Below are 20,364 nucleotides of genomic sequence, written 5' to 3' on the forward strand. Positions count from 1 at the left end.
TGGGCCTGAGCCAGATAGCTTCCTCAGCTGTGTACCAGTCGGTTTATTGTACCAACTGTCTTCTGAATGTACAGGAACCTGAGAGAGCGCATCTATATGGTTTACTACCGAATGCCTTACCAAGTGGACAGGAGTTACAACTTCAAACACAAAGGAGGTTTCACTCTTGGTCAATGAAACCTTCCACATACTACCTGACGTAAGGAGGGGTGGATCTGCGATTACTGCTAAGCAGAAGGAGTTAGAGTTCAGACACTGATCTTTATTTCCCGCCACGCCACTCTGACACCCAACCACAGTGTATACATCCATCGGTGCTCCATGAAGGCACTTGAATTATCCCTGACATTTTTACTTACAGATACTTCCCCCAGTTTTCCAGAAGTGGGGTAAGTAAATGAGTCCTATGCAGAAAAAACAGGTTTTAAAAAGTCTCTAGCTTTCGTGTGTGTCCTTTATCCGGAATGTCTCCCTGCAGCTACCCTAGAGCCGTGGGACTGTGGCTCAGTTGGCATCAAAGGGGTTTTTTTTTCATGGGCTCCAGCCAGCTATGTAAAATAGACCCATGAGCATTTACTATGTTATTACCCAGCTTACATACTTAGGCAGTTGCTCTTAGGCAGTCACTAAGTTCTATCTGCTCCCCATTATTCTCTGATTCTTCTTGGCTCTGTCTACCCAAAATCAGTACTGGGCAGATGGGCATCCAGAATGAGGGCACGATGCAAAAAAGAACCACCCAGTGGGTTGTCTGCAGCTTAGAAGTCTGCGTTGGAGCAGCTGCGCGAATGGCCACAGCTGCCTGCTTAGAAGGGACTGGGACAACTGAGCCTTTTCCTTTCAGTTCTTAGAGACATGGATAGGACGCCTTGGTAATTAACATTCCAAACTGCTTCCCTTTTGCATCAGGAGGATAAGACTCATAAAAGAAAATGGCATTACTGTGAAGCAGCTAGTGACTTAACCGGATACAAAGCCCATCTTTTACAGGGAAGATGGTGTCACTTACCTTCAGTGACTGGAAGCCCATGTGGGGAGGTGAGCTGACCAGCATCCTTCTGCTATGAAGTCATCAGTGGTCAGGCATAGGCTGATATTAGGATAGATTTTGCCAGTGGCAGACCTGTCAAGGCTCTTTCTGGAGGGGCCATCTAATCTTGCTTTTCAGGCTAGGGTTACCCTGGAGGCTCTATACAACCTTTGAGCCTCCCTTAGGAGATCTGAGCAACTGGCAAGACCGGGGCGTCAGAGCAGGGGCTGACCTGGAAGGTTGCCCAGCACACTTTGGGGGTTTTCCACCTGTAGACACAGTCTGGGAGTTTGCCACTGAGCTGAGGTTAGGCTGGGTCAGTTCCAGAATGTCCAAGGCCAGTTGGGGAGCCACTAGATGGGGTGTTGTGGTCTCAGGTATCTCCTCTCTGAAGCTGGGCACACAGACTAGAACTTGAGTAAGGAGATGGAGATAACCAGAGAAGACTTTCTACCGGTGGGACTCAGGCCCACATAGCTTTTCAAGGCTGTGAGGGTTGAGCAGAATGACTAATAGGATTTTCGACCCTGAAGGCAAAGCAAATTCTGTGACTGTACCTTCCGGGCCTGAGGAACATAACTGAGCAATTGCTCCCTATAGCCCTGTTCCCGCTGCCCCACCCCAGCAAAAGGAACCAGGAATAAAAGCAGAGGTCCTGACAGATTCCAAACTAATGAGGTGTAGCAAGTGAGCAAACCTGCCCTCTGAGCGCTGATGTCTACCGGGTGTTTACTCCAGCTCATCCAGTCATGTGACCAGACCTGCTTGTGGCTTGCCATAGGTAAATTGAATGCTATTTATAATCATCTGCTTGGGGGAGGAGGTGGGAGAGATCATCTGGGAGCCCACAACACAGCTGTCTGACCAGCCTAGGTAAGGCAAGCCTCCCTTTGACTTTGTGCCGTTTTTCTCTCTTTAACTTATTTTGCCCCAGGTAGTAACATGAACTCTGAGCTTTCAATTTAGGTGATTTGGTCAAGAAGCCTCTCTTATTCACCCTTTCATGGTTGGGGAATTCTAGAACTAGTGGAGCCTCAGACTGTTCTGATGTAACATACTGCCTTCCGGGGTGAACACTGAGACATCTGAAAGCATATAATTATCTCTTCCTGGAGTTGTTCCTTAGTAGATGCTGCAATCTCCCTCATTCAGTTCTGATGAGCAACTTCTTCCCTTTACCTCGCTAGAGTTTCCTAATTAAAGTCTTTTTACTACACTTTATTTTTGTACCCACACAGAAGACTGATAAATTCTAATTAATTTCACCTTCCTCCTGGAATCTACCTATCATCCCTTGAGTCATCCTTATCCATCTTCCCTCGGATCTATCTGGTTTCTACATTCCTTTTGAAGAGCAATAATGGCAAATGAATCCTCTTGGTTGGGCCTATATGAGCTTATATCCAGCTTCAACTGTGTTTCTGGACCTATAGGAACCCCTTAGTTCTACCCCTTAGTTGTACCCCCAGTCTTGCTCTTCTTGGGATGACGTGACACTTCTTAATATGGTTTAAAGTCTTTACATAGTATTTTTATTCTACGTTGTACTGATTTACATCTTTCAATTCCTTGCCTCAGATTAAGCCTCAGTCACTGTTTCATTTCTTCTCACCCATCTTCTCTTTCCCCAAATTAGAAATCTAGAGCAGTGACCCCAGTGACCTGCCAGGTGTGAAATGCTAAAGGGTTCGGATCCTTGCAGGGTAGTGAACTGAATTGCCATCTTCCCAAATTAAGCCAGTTTTAAATTATTACCTCTCACAACTTTATTTTGGAAAAATTTCAAACCTTCAGCAAAGTTTTAAGGACAATGCATACCCATTTATTCTTCACCTAGACTCACTGATAACTTTTAGTCACAATCATCTAAGCTCTCTTCTTTCCTTTTGTGTATTATGTATATGTGTGTCTAGACAAACATACATCTGTGCATCCATGTGTGCTTTTTTGGTGAACCATTTGAAAATAAGTTGCAAATATCATAGTACTTTGCCCTTTACTTCAGTGGCTACTCCTGAGAATAAGGGCATTCTTCTACATAATCACAGTATCATTACACTAAGGAAATTATAAGTCCATATCATCTTATATCCAGTCCATTTTCAGTTTCCCCTTTGACAACTTTTATGTGTTGTTTTTGATCCAGGATCCAATGTCAAAGTTCTTGTTTGGTTGTGTCTTTTTAAAAAGCCTCTTGCAAAAAAAAAAAAGTCTCTTGCCCTGGCCAGTGTGTTCAGTGGTTAGAACACTGGCCCATGTACCGAAGGGTTGTGGCTTTGATTCCCAAAGACATGTACCTGGGTTGCAGGTTCTATCCCTGAACTAATCGATGTGTTTCTCTGACCTTGATGTTTTTCTCTCTCTTTTCTCTCCCCCTTCCTCCTCCCTCCTTTCCACTCTCAAAAAAAAAAAAAAATTAATGGGAAAAATGTCCTTGGGTGAGGATTAACAAAAAAAAATTATCTTAATAAGTGGCTTATGTGGTGATACTTTGGCATTATGTAAATATTCTGTTCCCCCAGTGATTCTGGTATCCATTGATGGCGCTTCCTGATTGGGATATTATTGGGAGTTGTATAAAGCCAGTTCTGAATTAACACTAATAGATGTAAGTATTGCCATAAGCCATTCAAAAGAAGAATTAAAAAATTGGGGGAGGGGGTTTGAATCATGGTAGGGAAGCAACAAAGTGGGGCCATCACATTCTGTCCAAGTCTCAAGTATTTTGTGTGACGTGGGTTGATACGAGTTGAGTAGCAGTTGCTTACACATACATTGCCATCTAGAAGTTTGCTTGAGGTCAGGGAGAAAGCAGGCTGACTAGAGCTAAAAATAAGTCGTGTTTGGTTCACAAAGGAAAAATTACTTTGACTATTTGAAAGTAATTCTATTATTTCCTTTTTTTCTCTCACTTGTTTTCCACTTTGCTCACTAGAAAAGGGATCCCTCACATCTTAATTGTCTTCCTTCCCTCGCCCAACATGCCAGTTGGTAAAACAATGTTCCTGAGACCCAGGTATGTATGATCATCCTGGTTCCTCGCAAGGGGAAGGATTAGGACCCTTTGGATCCATGGAGTGGCCCCTGGACCAAGGCAGGCATATGACAGTTGAGTCTGACAATGAAAAGCAAGTGTAGGAAATGTTGTTTCAAAAATTCTTTATTGGGAAAAAAGGCCTGTGTCTCAATTTGCTCTGTGGCATTAGAGAAGTCAGTTCACCTCTCTACATGAGGATGTGCCATGGGTTCCCCAACTGTAACACTTGGGAGCTCTGCCTCCCTTTCCAGAGGAGACCCCATGAGATATATGGGCTGCACACACTCAGAACAGAAATCAGGGTGCAATTTCAATCACAACTGCCCTCTCACAGGGTGTGCTGCAGATGATCCTCCTCAATCTCCGGTTCTTTACCTCATTTATCTTAAAAGACTACCTAAGAGCTGACTGGAAGTTGTGATTTCTCATCTACTTGATAGGAATCAGATCACTGTGAGAAGTGAAGATACTGAAGGGTTTATGTCTGTCTTGTGAGAAATTCATCATTCCCAAATTACTGCAGGGGTGAGGATTTTTTTTTTTTTTTTAATTTTAGGGAGACAGGGCTAGGCTATGCACTATTTTTGCTATTTTTGCAAAGGCCACGTAGATTCCAAAGGAAAGCCTGCTCCAATCAGTAATTGCTAGTATTTTGTTTTAAGAATGTCAAAATCTTATAGAACTCTTTAGAGAATTGAGATAAAAGGTGAAAAGTTCACCCCACTTCCTTTTCTAACTGCAGCTTCTTGAGAATTGAACAAAATGTCTAACTGCTGTCTACTCTTTCTGCACACACACACACACACACACACACACACACAGTGGGGTCATCCTTTTCCTCTTTGCTGATGGTGAATAGTTAATACTAGTATACTTCTTATTTTCCCCCACAATGACATCTCCAGATGGGTTTGTCCTGGCCCTTCTCTCCAGCTGCCTATAGCTGTGGTCTGCACCCTGGAGAGTCAGACATGTAGCCAGAAACGCTTTCATTTGAGCTACACACTTAAATATGGAGTCAGTACTTAATCGAGGGCCTGTCTGAGAAGTTTTCCATGCACATACAGATCTCATCGCTCTTTTCTCACTAGGTAGTAAGCCTTCTTGGTACGGGAAATGTGATGTTACTGTTGATTTCTTCTTCCCTTTTAATCTAGTTTCTTTGGTTTCTTCTCCCTGTTATGGTTGAAACGAGCTATTGCCTGGTGTTGAAAGAAGCATTCAAAGGCCCAAGTTTAATTTTCCCAGCTGGGATGGACGGGGTCTCCTTGGGCTTTCCAAGGAGGGTTCTAACTCTTGTACAGTCAGATTGGGGATTTCGGTTTGACCGCAACTTCCCTCCAAAACCCACACGACCCTGAGTTAAGCAGTTAAGCAGTGCTGGAGCACTGGGAGCTCAGAAGACTGCCTGCCCTGTGTAATCCCAGCACGTGTACCGAAATGGAAAAGTAATCCCTGTGAAGCTGTAGGAGGGACTTCCCCTACTTACTGCAACTCTGTTATTGGGGAAATGTTTAGGGTTCTGGATCCCTATTTTACTTTGCTCATCTCCAGATTAACATCCCCTCCCCTCCCTCCAAAAAAAAATCTCTGCATCACAGCTAGGAGATGGGACAGGGTAGCGCCTGCTCCCTCCATGTGCAAACCATGTGCCCCGCCTCAGCCCTGGGCCTGCTTGTCCTTCCTAACTGAAGATCAGTGACTGAAAAAAGCAGATTGTAGAAAAATGTGTATGATGTGATCTCATTTTATAAAAAATATATATGCACCCACATTTGCATGAAGAGAGGCCGGGAAAGATATGCACAGTAGTGATCTTTGAGTGGGGGCATGCACAGTTTTTAGTTTTCATTTTTTTTTTAAATATATTCCATTGATTTTTTACAGAGAGGAAGGGAGAGAGAGAGAGAGTTAGAAACATCGATGAGAGAGAAACATCGATCAGCTGCCTCCTGCACATCTCCTACTGGGGATGTGCCCGCAACCAAGGTACATGCCCTTGACCGGAATCGAACCCGGGACCTTTCAGTCCGCAGGCCGATGCTCTATCCACTGAGCCAAACCGGTTTCGGCAGTTTTCATTTTTTGTTCATCTGCATTGTCTTATTTCCCTCATAGTATGTGCAGTTTTTGTTATACATAAGAGCCATTTTCTCTTTAAGAGGGGAGGCGAGGCAACTCGAGCTAATAATGCTTCAAAGCCCAACAACATGAGAAAGTGACTCATAACTTGTTTGTTGGACCTGCTGGTTGTTGAGTTCTTGCCACGTGTGAGGTCTCATTGGCTGCCTTTCTCTTCTTCTTTCTGCGCTCGGGTATTTTGGGATCACTAGGTTTCAGGCTCATGGAGGATGGGTGGAGGGTAGCCTTGTTTTACTTCCCAGGCTTCTGTCTCACATGAGAGTAAAATAAGTGAGGTAGCGCCCCTAGATGCTCAGCCAGGACCCTTTTTGGTCAGGGCCTGATTTCTCCTCATAAGCTGCTAAGCCTCCGCCCCACAGTCCATCTCTGGCCAAGTTGAGAAGGGCAGCCACAAACGCCTCACTTCCTGCACCATCTGTTGCCTTCCCCCTCCCCCTGACCCAGTCTTGCCCTTCTAAGGGCTGTCACCTTTCTCCTTTGGGCACCAAGGATGGGCGTTTGCGGGTGTGGTCAGACCTGAGCTGATTTCCAGCCAGGGGATAGGAGAGAGCACAGAGACAATTGGGTGATCCTTCTGAAGAGGCGCTGGCTGGGGTCCCTCAGGTGCTTAGGGATCATAACCTTGTTAGCAGCTTCTTACCCTCCTCCTCCTGTATCACAGTGCTTATCAGAGAGCTGGCCTGTGGTGGACGTGCAAAATCTGCTGGCTGGAGCAATCAGTCGGTCCCCTGTGGTGTGCCAGGCCCCTGCTAGCCACTCTTGGTTCCGTTTCTTATCTGCCCCTGTGTGCTCTCCTCCCTATGGACTGTCCCCCAGTGCGCAGACATTTGACTGCTGGTCCTCTGCCCTCAGAGCCCCCTCACCCAGAGCCATAAAAATGCAGCAGTTGGGAGCCAGGGCCAAGTGGCTCTGGAAGATAGCACGAAGGCTTCTTATCTCCGGTGTGTGCTGGTTTGTTTTGTTTTTTCCATTTGCCGTTGCCCAAGAACCAAAGCATCCGCCACTGATCAGCTACAGGGTGAAATGGCCTGGCCCGGTGCCAAGCGCCCCGCCAGGTGGTTGGGCCGCGGAGGCTGCTGCATGCGATGGGCCGATAATACCCCACAGCGCTGTAAACAGGACACTCCACCCTCCCGCAGCCACCCAGCCAGTGCCCCGGCGGCCTGCTGCTTTGTCATGGCCTGTCATGACACGGGCGTCTCTCCTCAGATAGGAGAGCCGATTGTCTTATAATCCTCCCCATTTCCCAAATCTGAGAGGGGTACTTTCCAGAAATGAAACCAGTTCATCTTCTGACCACAAGCAACCGTTGTTGCTTTTCAGAGCTCCTCCGTTAACCATCATCACACATGGCAGAGCAGAGCCCTAGATCCTTCTGGTAGGCCCATGAGGGACAAGCTCGTGAGATCTCTTAGGGGGTGTTCCTCACGGAGGTGGGTCTCAGTGGGTAGCACAGCTTGAGTGCTGCCCCGCAGCTGCTGATGCCCACGTCTCCAGGCAGTTTTATTTCCGTCCCTGCGCCGTTTATTCAGGGGGGTGTCCATGCCGCGTTAGACTTCCCAGGGAAGGGAAGGGCTTTGACGCTGCAGATGTGCACCTTCCCAGGGGATAGTGGTGGCTAGAACTCGCGCTGCTGTCTTGTCTGGTAGCCTCTTTCTAGGCTCCCTCACCCCCACCTTTAATCCCAAAGGATTGTGGTATGGGGAGGGATTATGACAATGGGTTTGGCCTAATCTAGCTAATGAAGACTTTCAAGTGTACTTGTATCTCATCTGTTTTTTACAGCATCCCTAAGAGGGAATATAGGCGGAGTCGTGCTCCTGCTTGCCAGATGGGAGGGCAGGCCCAGGGAGGCTGCCTGGTGTTGGCTACAGTTATACCGCAGTGCGGGCAGAGCTGCAGTCAGTACTAGATCCCTCCGGTCTGAGCCCCCACATATTTGGGTGGGGGAACACTGCTTCAGCCTGTGGCCCCTTCCAGGATGGAACAAAATGTGTCTGATTTTGGCTTTAGTTGGGGTTGCATTTGGGGAGAACTTGGCACCTTGGTTTAGCCCTTAATCAATTTTGGTGCCCTAATTAGCAGGTGTTCCCCAAACCATTTGGGATGAGATTTTTGAAATAAAAATCTAATTTTTAAATGCCTCCCCCTCCCCATATTTTGGACATGAAGGAAGCATGGCATTTTATGGACTCTTCCAAGGGGCCAGGACATGCCAAGAATTTGGGGGTTTGGGAGGGAAGAGATCCTTGCTGAGGGCTCTGAGACAGAAGGTAGGTAACTCAGTCATTTTGTGGCTTCCTAGGAGCTGTGCCAACACATTGCACTAGGATGTGGTCACTATAGAAATAGGGCGAGGCCCAGCTGTCTCATTTGAGGAAAAGAAACTGAGGCAAGTCCTCTAGTTCGACGGAGCTGTGGTGAGACCCTTGCAGATCTAGCAGAGAAGGTGTCCAAGGCAGCTGGGTCTGGATTAGGTGCTTGATTTCCCCCCATTCCCTTCCCTCTCTCTTACCCGCTTCCTCCCTGCCTCCCTCCCTCCCCCCTCTCTTTCTTTTGTATGTATGGGGTATGTTTTGTTTTGCTTTTGTTTGTTTTGTTTTGTTTCTGGTATATGGAGGAGTAAGTCAGTACCCATGAAGGCCTCAGAGTCTTTGTAAATAACTTTGGTCGGAGATGGCCAGAAAGCATGTAGAGTTGACCATAATGAGTGGTGGTTGGAGTCTCATGTCAAATTCCAGGACTCTGAGCCCTCCCTAGCCCAGGGAGCACAGGGAGTAAAGTACCACATTGACTGCTGCCCTTGAGATTGGAGCTCTGCTATAGCTCATGAATGGATGGGATATGAAGGGTAATGGAATGGTTTAACATGGGTGGTGTGTAAATTGTCCCCAGAAGATAGCAGAATGCTTTAAGCCCACATTTCAAAGACTTCAACCCCCACCCCCCAAAGAAACCCATAAAATGATAAAGGTCATTGTTGACCTTCAGGTCAGGCCTATTATCTCCTTCCCTGAAAAGTAGCTAACGAGGCAATCCTTCCTCCAGGTGTCCAGGCAGATGTTCCAGCAGCCTCAGAGCATGTCCTCATGCAAGAGGGCCCAGAGCGCCAGTGAACTGAGATAGGAGGGAGGAAGCTTAGATTTAGATCTGGGACTGTCTCTGACTTGCAGGGTGACTGAATCCAATCTGAGACTGGGCTTCCCTGCATGTTGGTTTCCTTACCAGTCTTTCCCAAAAACCCTAGCTCCTGAAAGCTGCCAGGAAAATAGAAGATTCGATTCATTAACAAACTTTGTGGGATGGGGCAAAACTTGAGGATTATATAAACACAGTAGAGCAAAGGCAGCAACTTCTGCCAAGGGACAGGGAGAGGCGTCTCCAAGATATCTTTCTCCCCATCGCTTCTTTCTCAGCCCTGGAGCCACAGCCCTCTCCCTTCACACAGGGATGACACAGCCATTAGGATTGTGGCTTCTGGCCTTTATACCAGTTTCTTGCTCATCTGCTACCCACCTGTTTCCTTGTTTCTTTGCTTCTCTGTCATGTAAACTTGCTTTTTCAGAGCCCCCACCTCACCACTGGGCTCGTAAAGACATTGTAGGAGGGCCACAGCATTTTGGTGTCTGACTTGGCTGCTGACATAGGTTAGGAGCTCCCAGAAATATCTGATTGCTGCTTTTTTATCTTAAGTGCAGAATAGGAAGGTGAGTGATAGGAAGATGAGTGATTGAAAAGCTAGTGTAGGAGATGAAGTTGGAACTTGAACCCAGCGTGCCTGTCATTGACTTACAGGGCGACAAGGCGCAGGATGGGGAAGAAAGAAGTTGGGCCTTTCTGAGCCTCAGGTGGCTTTACTCCTGGGGAGTGGGTGAGCATGGATATGCAGGCAAACTTGGAATCCATGGTATAAAGCAAGTTTACCCTTACAGTAAGAGTTTATTTTATGCAAATACTTAGGCACCTGCCAATCACCAGCCCTATGCTCTGGGCCCTGGGAGGGGTACAAAGATAAGTTAGGGACCGTCCTTGGCCACAGGTTGTTTATTATCTAGGAGTCACACAGACCCATAATCCAAAAGAGAAGATGGTAAGTACTAGAAGGGTACAAAGTGCTGGAGGAAATGTGAAAATCCTGGGAGATTGTTCCAGGGGATCCAGAAGGCTCTTGGAGGTGGAGGCAGGCCTTGGTGGACTGATAAGATTTCAACCTTGGACACATGTGCAAACCTCAGAGGAGGGAAGGCCCGGGACCTGGGTAGGAAACTGTGTAGTGTAGTTTGTGCAGGACGGAGACTTTGAAAAGGAGCGAAATGTAAGGGCAGGTAAGTGGGACCAAAACATGAGGCCTTTGATTACCGTCTTGAAAAGAGGGCCTTTGAAGAGTTTTAACAGAAACGTTAAGATCATTTAAACTTTATTAAAGGAATGTGTTGTGTTTAAATCAGTGTATATTGATTTGGAAAGGTGTTTATGATATAAGGCAAAAGCAGATTGCAAAATATGTACAGTATGATTTCTTTTATTGATGTTGCTAATCCTCACCCGAGGATATTTTTTCCATTGACTTTTTTTAGAGAGAATGGAAGGGAGGGAGAGGGACAGAGAGAGAGAAACATCAGTGTGAGAGAGACACATCGATTGGTTGCCTCCTGCACACACCCCGACCAGGGCCAGGGAACCTGCAACCTAAGTACATGCCCTTGACCGGAATCAAACCCGGGACCCTTCAGTCCACAGGCCAACGCTCTAGCCACTGAGCCAAATCGGCTACGGCTGTTAGTGTCTTTTTAAATGTCAAGCTCTTCAAGTTTATTGATACCCACAATCCCCAGTTCCTTTTGCCGTGCTTAATGCACAGATGAATTATTAAGGGATTAATACAAATGTGAAAGCATCTTGCTCTGTTTAAAGGAAAGAACCTTACAAATCTTAAGTTAGTAGTGTTTTGAATGTGGCCATGGAAAACATGGTCCACCCAGATGATTGAAACTTATAGATGATTCCGGAACCCTTACATGTTATCAACAGTCTCAACTTTTACTTTCTCCCAGAAAGCTGTGATCCAGGTAAAATTAAAGTGAATACATTTATGATTGCTTCATTTTTGTCCCATGTAGCCAGAAATCTGAGATAGAGGAGAGAACCAAAACGTGGATATTTCCCTAAGCTGACTCCTCAGGCTCTATAGTTGAAAGTCAATATTATATCATTTTCTTTGTCTCAGGCATCTAGGTTCCCTGGGGCTGACCAATCCTGAAGGAAGTATAAAGAGTCCTTCAACCCGGCCAGTGTGGCTGGCTCAGTGGTTGAGCGTCAATCCATGAACCAGGAGGTCATGGTTCTATTCCTGGTCAGGGCACATTCCAGGGTTGCAGGCTCGATCCCCAGTAGGTGATTCTCTCATTATTGATGTTTCTATCTCTCTCTCCCTCTCCCTCTCCTTTCCTCTCTCTGAAATGAATAAAACCATATACTAGTATTAAAAAAAAAAGAGTCCTTGAGGTAGTTGGTTGAATTTGTGTAGTGCTTAGGAGCCCTGCAGTGAGTGCTGAAGGGAAGGAGAAGGGCGGGAGGTAAAAGATGGAAGAAAATTTGGTTTTTGTCTACGTAGCGTTGCCTCTCTAATGATGGGAAACAGTCCTGCTCTCAGGAAACTCCGTATGGAGGCCTAGCCCATTAGGGACAGGAAAAAGATGGAGGACATGTATATAAGGTCATCCCAGTCCAAAGTAAAATGGTGCAAATTGTTTCCAGCGATAGCAGCCAACTGGTTAATTGGGAGAGCTCTCTGTGTGTGCTTTTATGGGCAGCTTCAAATTCCTTTAGGAGGGGGCGGATGCACGTGAAGAGATGGCAGTCAGGTGAGGCTTCGGAGAAGAGAGAAGGTTGGTTTCCATGCCTCTTCCCAACATGCTGATGTCAAGAGGCGTGCTATGCTCTCTTCCAGCCAGCGTCCCGTGTGCAGAAAAGCCCGTGTGTAGGCCTCAGCCACCTCAGGTCCGACGCACATTCTCCCTGGACACCATCCTCAGCTCGTACCTCCTGGGCCAGTGGCCACGAGATGCCGATGGGGCCTTCACCTGCTGTACCAATGACAAGGCCACCCAGGTAATGCTCTCTCCTAACTGGAAAAGGAATGAGGATGGGGGCAGGGGCTGGCTGAGGAGGCCTTTGGTCTACTTGCCAACCCTCAGTCCTTGAAATTACTTGTCTTGGGTTTCGGCTGTACATATTCACCATGTAGCGTTTTGTCATCTCATGTTTACCAGCTCGGTTTCCTTTGTAAACTTACATGAAAATGTGTATGTATTGCACCTGACTGATGGGAGAGAAGTCAATCTGGGTTTTTCAGTTTGGCTTGAGTATTGATGTGTGGGTAAGCAAGAGCTGATTTTGGAATTTATTCTAGGTTTTAAAAAATGAGATTTACCTTGCTAAAATTAAACCGGGGCCAACATCCAGTTGAGTTTGCACTCCCCAGACAACTGGAAGAGGTGGCCAAAGAGTGTGTTGAGCCAGGATAGATCTCACTGGAGCAATAGGAGTAGAAGGCTCTCAGATAATGGAGAGTTGATCCCTAGCCAGCAGCTCAGTCTGGGATTTCAATGGACTCATTGGAGTCCTGTGGAGCCCAGGTCCCCTTTCTTCCCGACAGCCTTTTCACTAAGCATCGTGAACTTGGAAGGAATCGCCGCAGATCCTCCAGCCCATTTGTCAGCTTTTGAATAAGATAGTGCTAGAGCAAGAAGTCATCTGTGAAATTATACAAAGATATTTCTTCATCTGATTCAAGACTTCAACAGTCTCAGCCGTCATGTTGTTAAGAGTCAAACATTTTCCCTTCTGATGTAGTTTAAACCTATTCCTGTTCAACCTCAGAACAAATGAGTTGTCCTCAGGAAGGAAGATACGGGCTCAGAGGCAAAGCAGCATCCTGGGGAGACTGGGCAAGTCAGCTCTTCCTTTGCAGCTTGGGGAGTGGGGGCGGGTGGTGGCCAAATGTGGAAGAGTTTTGTGCGCTCACTTTACCCTGCCTCCTCTTCTGAGCACATCACGTCAGTCCCTTTCTTTTATTATTTATTTTTTAATGAGGTCCGTTTTCCAATGTTGTTAGTGAGAGTCTGAATGCCCAGCACTGTTCTTGGCATGTCAGAGTGAAGAATAAGGAAATGAGAACAAGATTTGGCCGCTGTGAGTCTGGGTGCCATTTCCATGAAGGCCGGTGAGCAAACAGCCAAGGGATGAGTGGGGCCAAGTGTCTGGCACATTTCAGAGGAGGGGAATTCTCACGGGAATACCCTACCTTGGCCCTACAAGAATTTACTGCTGTTGAAATCGATGGCTCCCTTTAGATCTATGAACAGAAAGTGAAGGGAGAACACACTCCAAGTGGCGGACAGAGCAGGTCTACTTCCTGGGAGCCCTGGGAACTGTTGCTCCCTGTACCCTTAGAAAAGGGCAAGTAGGATAGGTCATGCTTCCCCATCACCGACCTGGAGCACACACCTCTTGCTCTTTTGAGAGTAGTGTTTAGCCCAAATAATGTATGTAGTCAAGGAGGGCTTCCCGGAGGAACAGGACTTGAGGTTACTTCACGTGTGTAAGCTCATGAATGCATCCCTCTTTGTCAGATGGCAGGCTGCCATGTAGCCTGTCTCTGTCATTTCCTGCTCCCAGACTTCTAGGAAGCCTCCATCCCACTCTGCACATAGCATTCTCTGTGTCAACTCCAGGCAGGCTTGGCCTCGGATGTTTCCCCGCCGGATTTAGAGGCATGGACTCTAGGGTGTGTGTTGCTGCTCAGGCTCCAACTGCAGGCCAGATCTTTTATATAACAAGTCTGGGCTTCCTGCCACAGCAAGACAGAGGTCAACGATGCGCCTCCATGGGTCTGGCAAGGCCGAGCTGTGCAGCTTTCCTCTTACCCTGGGATGGGCTCCAGCCCTCGAGGAACTCTTAGCAACCTGTCAATATTGTGGCTGCAGTCAGGAGGTGGGAGAATTCTGATCAACGTAGGCATCCAAACCAAGTATGCGCTCTGCCCATCTTTCATTCCTGGCCTTCTGGGAATTTTCTGCTTCTAGGTTTTGGGCACCATTCACATTCCTGCCTGGGTCTCTGGCCTGGCACAAGCTACCTTCCACACTGGTTACACCATGATGACCTGAGGCTCTCCTGGCGTCTCCCTACTGAGCATGGGTATATCACCCAGAATGGACTGGAGATGACTTTTTATTGGGGAGATACTAGGGAGTAAGGGGAAAGGTAGGGAGGTGGGATCTACCAAAGTCTTTGAAAGCTTTTAAACTGTTAAAAATAAATTGGCGCCCTCTCTTTTCCTAATTTTTCTGAGCTTGAGGGGGCCTGTTCCCACCCCTACCCCACATTCTGTCCTTTCTCTTCCAGCCACATCAATATAGTATCCACTGTATCTGGCTGGCCTTCACTTCTGCACTCTTCCTCCCCGCACCACCTGTACCTCTCACCACCCCCCACCTCTTCTTCCCCTCCACCCGGAGCCAGCAGCCAGAGTGTGTGTTTGGAGACCTCGTCAGCCCTGGCATTCCCGGGGGCCTGCCTTGCAGTAAAGACGGAACCACTGTGCAACTCCCTTTTCTGAACCCCATAGAGCAAGCAGGAGCCCTGCCCGTTCCAGGCAAGTTTCAGATCTGGGCAGCAAGCACAAGTCACCTGCCAGGCTATTTGGATAGCCAGTCGGGCTCCATCCTCAAGGCTTCCTCACAGGCAGAAGGTGGAGTGAAAAGCCCTCCGTTGTCGAGTATAGCAGGCTGACAACAGCCCCAGTAGCCTTCCCTGGGCTCAGCTGTGTTTTAAGCCCTTAGGCAGGCACAGGTGTTGTCCAGACAATTTAGAGTCTGACATGGGGGGCTGAGTTACCCCGCTGCTTGGGGCAGGGGAGGAGGAGAAGTGGATGGGTCCCTTTGGGAGCTGGTGGTTCTGGGAAGGAGAGGAGGTCTGAATGTGGTGCTCGGGGAAGGAGTGCTTTGGAGATGCTGCATGTTCTGAGGCAGGACGAGCAATGGGAGAGGGATGAGCAGGTCTCCCAGAGACCAGCTTGGTGAGATCGAGGAAGCGCTCAGGTGCAGCAGGAGCTGGACGCACAGTGGTCAGCCAGGGAGGAGGAGGAGGAGGAGGGCTTCTGTGCAGTCACTCCTATCTGGAGGGCTTGTCAGGATTCTCCAGATCAACCTGAATATCTGCTCCCCTCTCCGGACCACTCTTCCCCCAACTCAGCTGGTAAACTAGAGCTGGCTGCCAAGTGGCCTCTCCTAGCGGCTGGACCTGGGCCAGGGTGGTGGTGGCCCCACAAGCCGGTTGCGGTCACCCCTCTCTCTCCTTGCTGTGCAAAACACTGGAGTCTTCTGCACTCTTCTGGAGGGAGGAAGTGGTCTCACCACAGCTGGCATGGCTGTTTGAGCAAAATTCCCCTGCTGGTGTTCTCATCTGCAGACAGATGGAACCTGGGTACCTGCTCTGCCTCCCTCTACCCACTGCCCGCCCCCCCACCCACTGTCCTCTCTTCTGTTCATCCCCAGCCTCACTTGTTCCAGGGGAGATGGGGAAGCCTCCATGACAGACTTGTTCCTTAGGCCTGACTTACCCTTTAGGAAAAAAGATGACTTAAGTCCTTGATAAATATCATGGAGTGTCCTGAAGGCAGGAGGCAGGGTGGCATCTTTGTCTGGGAAGACTTCCCTTTCTGTGACTTGCCCTACCTGTGTCATGTCGTCCCCCTTCTCCCAAGCCAGTGCCTTAACATTTAGTGGTGACACACAATTCAGTTTGCCCATCATGGGCCTGCCTTTGTGGGTGTGGGGGTCCGGGCACAGCGCCCACTTCCCCAAATGGTGAGCAGGACCAGTTGTTCAGCATGTGGTGTGACAACAGCACAGAATGTTTTAAAATGGGTTCATGATGGAAAATGTGAGCGTTGCATAGTCACTGTAGGGCCAGAGATGGTGGCCTTGGCCACCTGCAGCCAGAGTTCTCAGAACTGGCCGGCAGACCCCCCTCAGAGTCTTTCCTGTCTCTGTCTGGCCAGAGTCCCAGGTAGCCGATTCCCTGCTGGATTTCATTTCAACACGTAATTACTGACCATCTGGACCAAGCCAGGCACCATTCTGTCCGGTGCCTCCACACAGGTATACTGGGTTATGCTCCTAGGACCCAGCTGGGCTCTGCCAACGTCACTGGAGACAACACAACTAGACTCTTCCTGCCACAGAGTCCAGGCAGAAACTTAGTTGGGTTGGGGGCAGAGAAACAGACTATAGTTGGGAGGGCTTTCAGCTCCATTTGGCCCCTGCCTTGTTCTATCAGGCTGGTCTTTGGAATCGCTCCTCTGTCCCCGTGCCCAGTTATCCTTCCACATGGTGCTCTGGGATCCCAGAACCCCAGGCAAGGCTTCCTTGCTCTAACCCACATCAGTTTTGCATAATCTGAGCATCATCTGCACAGTTGGCTGGTAAATAGCCCTGCTTTTCCTTCAGCTGCTCCCCCCGGGCCAGGGTGTTCACACAAATCTGTTCCAGTGCATGAGTCCCGTTGACCAACATGCCTTTGGCCTGCTGAGCACAAGCTCCACCCTGCTCCCAAAGGGTCATCTGGGACGACTCCTTACCGTGCTGTCACGCAGCATGGCTTGGCTCCTGTTGTGCCCTAGGGGGTTGCTCTTTGAAGGGTAGCCTTCAATAGCCGTGACTTCTCTATGCTCCAAGGAGACCTCTGTGGTGAGACCCAGAGGAGGAGGGGCTTGTCCACCCAGGGGCACTGAAAATAAGGGGCAGGGCAGGGCCCCCACTCTTGACGCTCCCAGTTCAGTAGGAGGCATCAAAGACCACACTTGTGCACATGCCTGCCATGAGAACTCTCAAGACCAGCATGTAAACAGCTTCAGATACAGCATAATCTATGTATAGGTACCCAAAGCTGCTATAACAAATTACTTCAAACTTAGTGACTTAAAACAACAAAAATTTATTCTCTCACAATTCTGGAGGCCAGAAGTCCAAATTCCATTTCACTGGGCCAAGATCAAGGTGTTGGCAGGGCTGCACTTTCTCTCGAGGCTCTCTGGGAGATCCGTTCCTTGCATCCTCCAGCTTCTGGTGGCTGCCAGCATTTTTTGGCTTGTGGCCACATCACTCCCATTTCTGCCTCCATGGCACATCGTCTTTTCTTCTGTGTGTGTCTAATCTCCCGCTGTCTCTCCTAAGGACACTTGTAATGGCATTTAAGGCCCACCCAGATAGCCCAGGATAATATTTCTACCTTGACTTAATCATCTCTGCAAAAACGTGACTGCCTAAGTAACATTTACAGGTTCCAGGGATTGGGACCTGATACTGTGGGGGACCATTTTTCAGTCTGTCACATCTATTGACCTCCCACTGCTGTGCCCCTGGCTCACTCCGCTCCAGCCGCACTGACTTCCTCATCGTTCTCCACACATCAGGCTCGCTCCTGCTCCAGGGCCTTTGCACCTGCTGTTCCCGCCGCCTGGATCACTCTTACGGGGCTCACTCCCTCATCTCCTTCAGGTTTTTCTTCAGGGATTACCTTTTCATTGAAGACTTCTGGACATTTAAAATCATGTCGGTCTCCCCATCGCCCGCCCACACACACACACATGCCAGCATTCCCAGCCCCTTTCTTTGGTGTACTTTTCTCTTTAGTACTTGTCATTGTTGAGACTGTGTCCCCCAACTAGAACATAAACTCGAGGGGGAAGAGGATTGTGGTTGGTTTGTGCATCGTAGTGTCCCCAGCACCTGGAACACCGCCTGACACAGTTTGCATTGAGGAGCTATTTGTTGAATGCATGAATAAGGAGGAGGAGCTGGGATTGGTTTGCCTGGGTAGACAGAGCCAAATATGGAGAGGAGAGCCCACGGGATGGAGGGTGAGACGGTGATATCTACGGCCGGGGTGGAGTGTTGAGGCAAAGCAGTGGCCTTGGTAGCACAGTTTACACAGAGTAGGCAGTAGTTGCTGGAAGACATTGCAGAACGGAGCGCAGGGAAGTAAAGCAGATTGAGAGAGGAGATGATCCTCGCTGCTGTGAATTTTCACATCCTTTCTAAACTCCAGCGCGAGCCTACATTTCTCCTTCCACCCCCTCACATGTTTCAGAAGAAAGAAGGCAGTTGAAGAGTTTGCCAGAGATGTTAGTGGAACCGGTGGCAGCCTGAATGTGGCTGTTTTTACCTCTCACCACCCACCTGTGAATAGAGTATCTTCCTGGAGGAGGGGAAGCAGGCTCATCACCTTCGCCTTTGTCATCCCTCCTCCATAGCCGCTGCCACCTTTCCAGGGACAACAGGCCAGTGTGAGACTCAGCACTTTGATTAGCTGAGCTAGTCACCTGTGGGGTTGGCTTTGGAGCCCCGGATGGAGGAGAGTTCAAGCACCCGCCGAACCTAGGGGGCTGAGGGGGAAGTGGGCTTCCTCCTCACTTTTCAATCTATGCAGCAGCCATTTCTGAGGTCCGTCTGCCAGCTCTGGTTTAGAGAGATGTAGGCATCTGGGAGCAGACAGCTGCTTGCTTTCCATAGACTGTCAGGCAGCTTTACCTCTAGGGCTTTGGGGTCTGGGCCAGAGGATGTGCTGCCTGCCTTTTTCCTAAAGGAGGGGACTGTGGGGGGATGGATCTCTGATAGTCTCCCATGGTGCTAGCTCAGGGAAGGGAAGTAGGCAGTTGTCTCACCCTGACTGTTGTTTCAGTCCAGCCGCGGTTCTGATGGGTGGGCAGCTGGGAGAAGGTAGAACCAAGGAGCCCCTGCCCAGGGCCCCTCCCCGGCAGCTGTCACAGGACAGGCTGCTCCCACAGCCCTGCTCAGCCTGTCCCCGCTGAGCTCTTCTTAGCAGCTGTTGGGTGTTGAGTTGTTGGGTTTCTCTCTCTTTTCCTCCCCCTTCTGTTTGCTGCAACCTCTCCGGGGAGGTCAGCAGATCTGTTGTAGGAGACGGTTCCCAGGCCCTCATGGTTTTGGCAGCTCATGCAAAGAACTTAGAGAGGAACTGGTTCCACTGGCGCATTCCCCCTTGGGCCCCTCCCTTGGAATGGAACTAGGGATGTTGGTGGTGGGGAGGAATCTTGTCCTCCTGCCTCGTGCTTAGAGCCAACAGCTTCCTCCCTCGGTTTGGGGCTCAGGAAGTGGGTCTACACACTCCCCCTGCCTCCACCTTGGGCCAACTCTGTCTTCTGTGCAGCAGAGGAGGGCGGCCAGCAGACTGACAGCCCTGTTCTCACGAGGAGCAGCGCAGGGCCCCGGAGAAGGAGCTGTGACAAAGCCAAGAGCGATCAGCAGTCAGGACTGAATTCAGAATTCTGGCTCCCTCCATTCTGAAAATGTCCCACCCCTGGGTATTCAGGAGGCCTCCTACCACTTACTCTGTGTGCAGGGGAGACTCGCGGAACCTGCTTGAGGCACCGCACCGCACAGACAGGGATGGAGGGAGGGGGTCTCTGTTGACCTTTTTTCTGCTTTTCCAATTCATGCTTCCTGTCTAATAACTTGCTTTCATTAGGTTCCCAGGAACCTGGGCCTGTACTGGGCACATGGAGGGTTCGAGAATAAGGGATGCCAGTGGGTCCCTGAGCCCATGCTCTTTGGAGCTGGTGGGGACAGGGCGGGCAATCCTTGAGCTCGCTGTTGGGGAGCACTGAGAACTGGGCCTGTCGGCCATGTGTAGAAGTCGGCGAGAACAGAGAGCAGGCCGGCCTTGCTGGCTCGTCAGGAGGAAGGTGATGGGGAAAGAGGGAGTGGGGGAGAAGCCTGGAGGAATAACAGGCTGACAGCGTTGAGGAGGCTGTGGAGCAGATGAGAGAGCAGAGGCCACTGCCTCTGTCTGGGAGACTGTGTCTGCTTCCCCTGAGCCCACCCGAGAAGCTACTCCGTTTCACGGTTCTTCTCCCTGCAGACCCCCCTGTCCTGGCAAGAGCCTGAAGGAGAGCGGAGCAGCTCCTGTGCGCACAAGCGCTCGGCGTCCTGGGGTAGCACAGACCACCGCAAAGAGGTAACCGTCCCCTCTGACCTCCTGGCTGGGGTAGCTGCTCTTGTCCACCCCCAGCACCGCGGTGCACCTGCTCCCAGTGGACCCACACTTCCATCTCCCTTGCCTTGACCTGGTC

General features: G+C 49.3%; 1 protein-coding gene across 1 annotated transcript in view; it reads left to right on the forward strand.

Annotated features, from left to right (window-relative positions):
* Positions 1-20,364, forward strand: part of FAM117A (family with sequence similarity 117 member A) — a 59,199-nt gene that overhangs the window by 30,372 nt on the left and 8,463 nt on the right. Inside the window, exons 2-3 of the mRNA XM_015570858.1 lie at positions 12,160-12,320; positions 20,154-20,249. Of these exons, the coding sequence (XP_015426344.1) occupies positions 12,160-12,320; positions 20,154-20,249 (257 nt within the window). The remainder of the gene's footprint in view (positions 1-12,159; positions 12,321-20,153; positions 20,250-20,364) is intronic.

The sequence above is a fragment of the Myotis davidii genome, unplaced genomic scaffold (assembly GCF_000327345.1).
Source record: "Myotis davidii unplaced genomic scaffold, ASM32734v1 scaffold327, whole genome shotgun sequence".
Classification (NCBI taxonomy): domain Eukaryota; kingdom Metazoa; phylum Chordata; class Mammalia; order Chiroptera; family Vespertilionidae; genus Myotis; species Myotis davidii.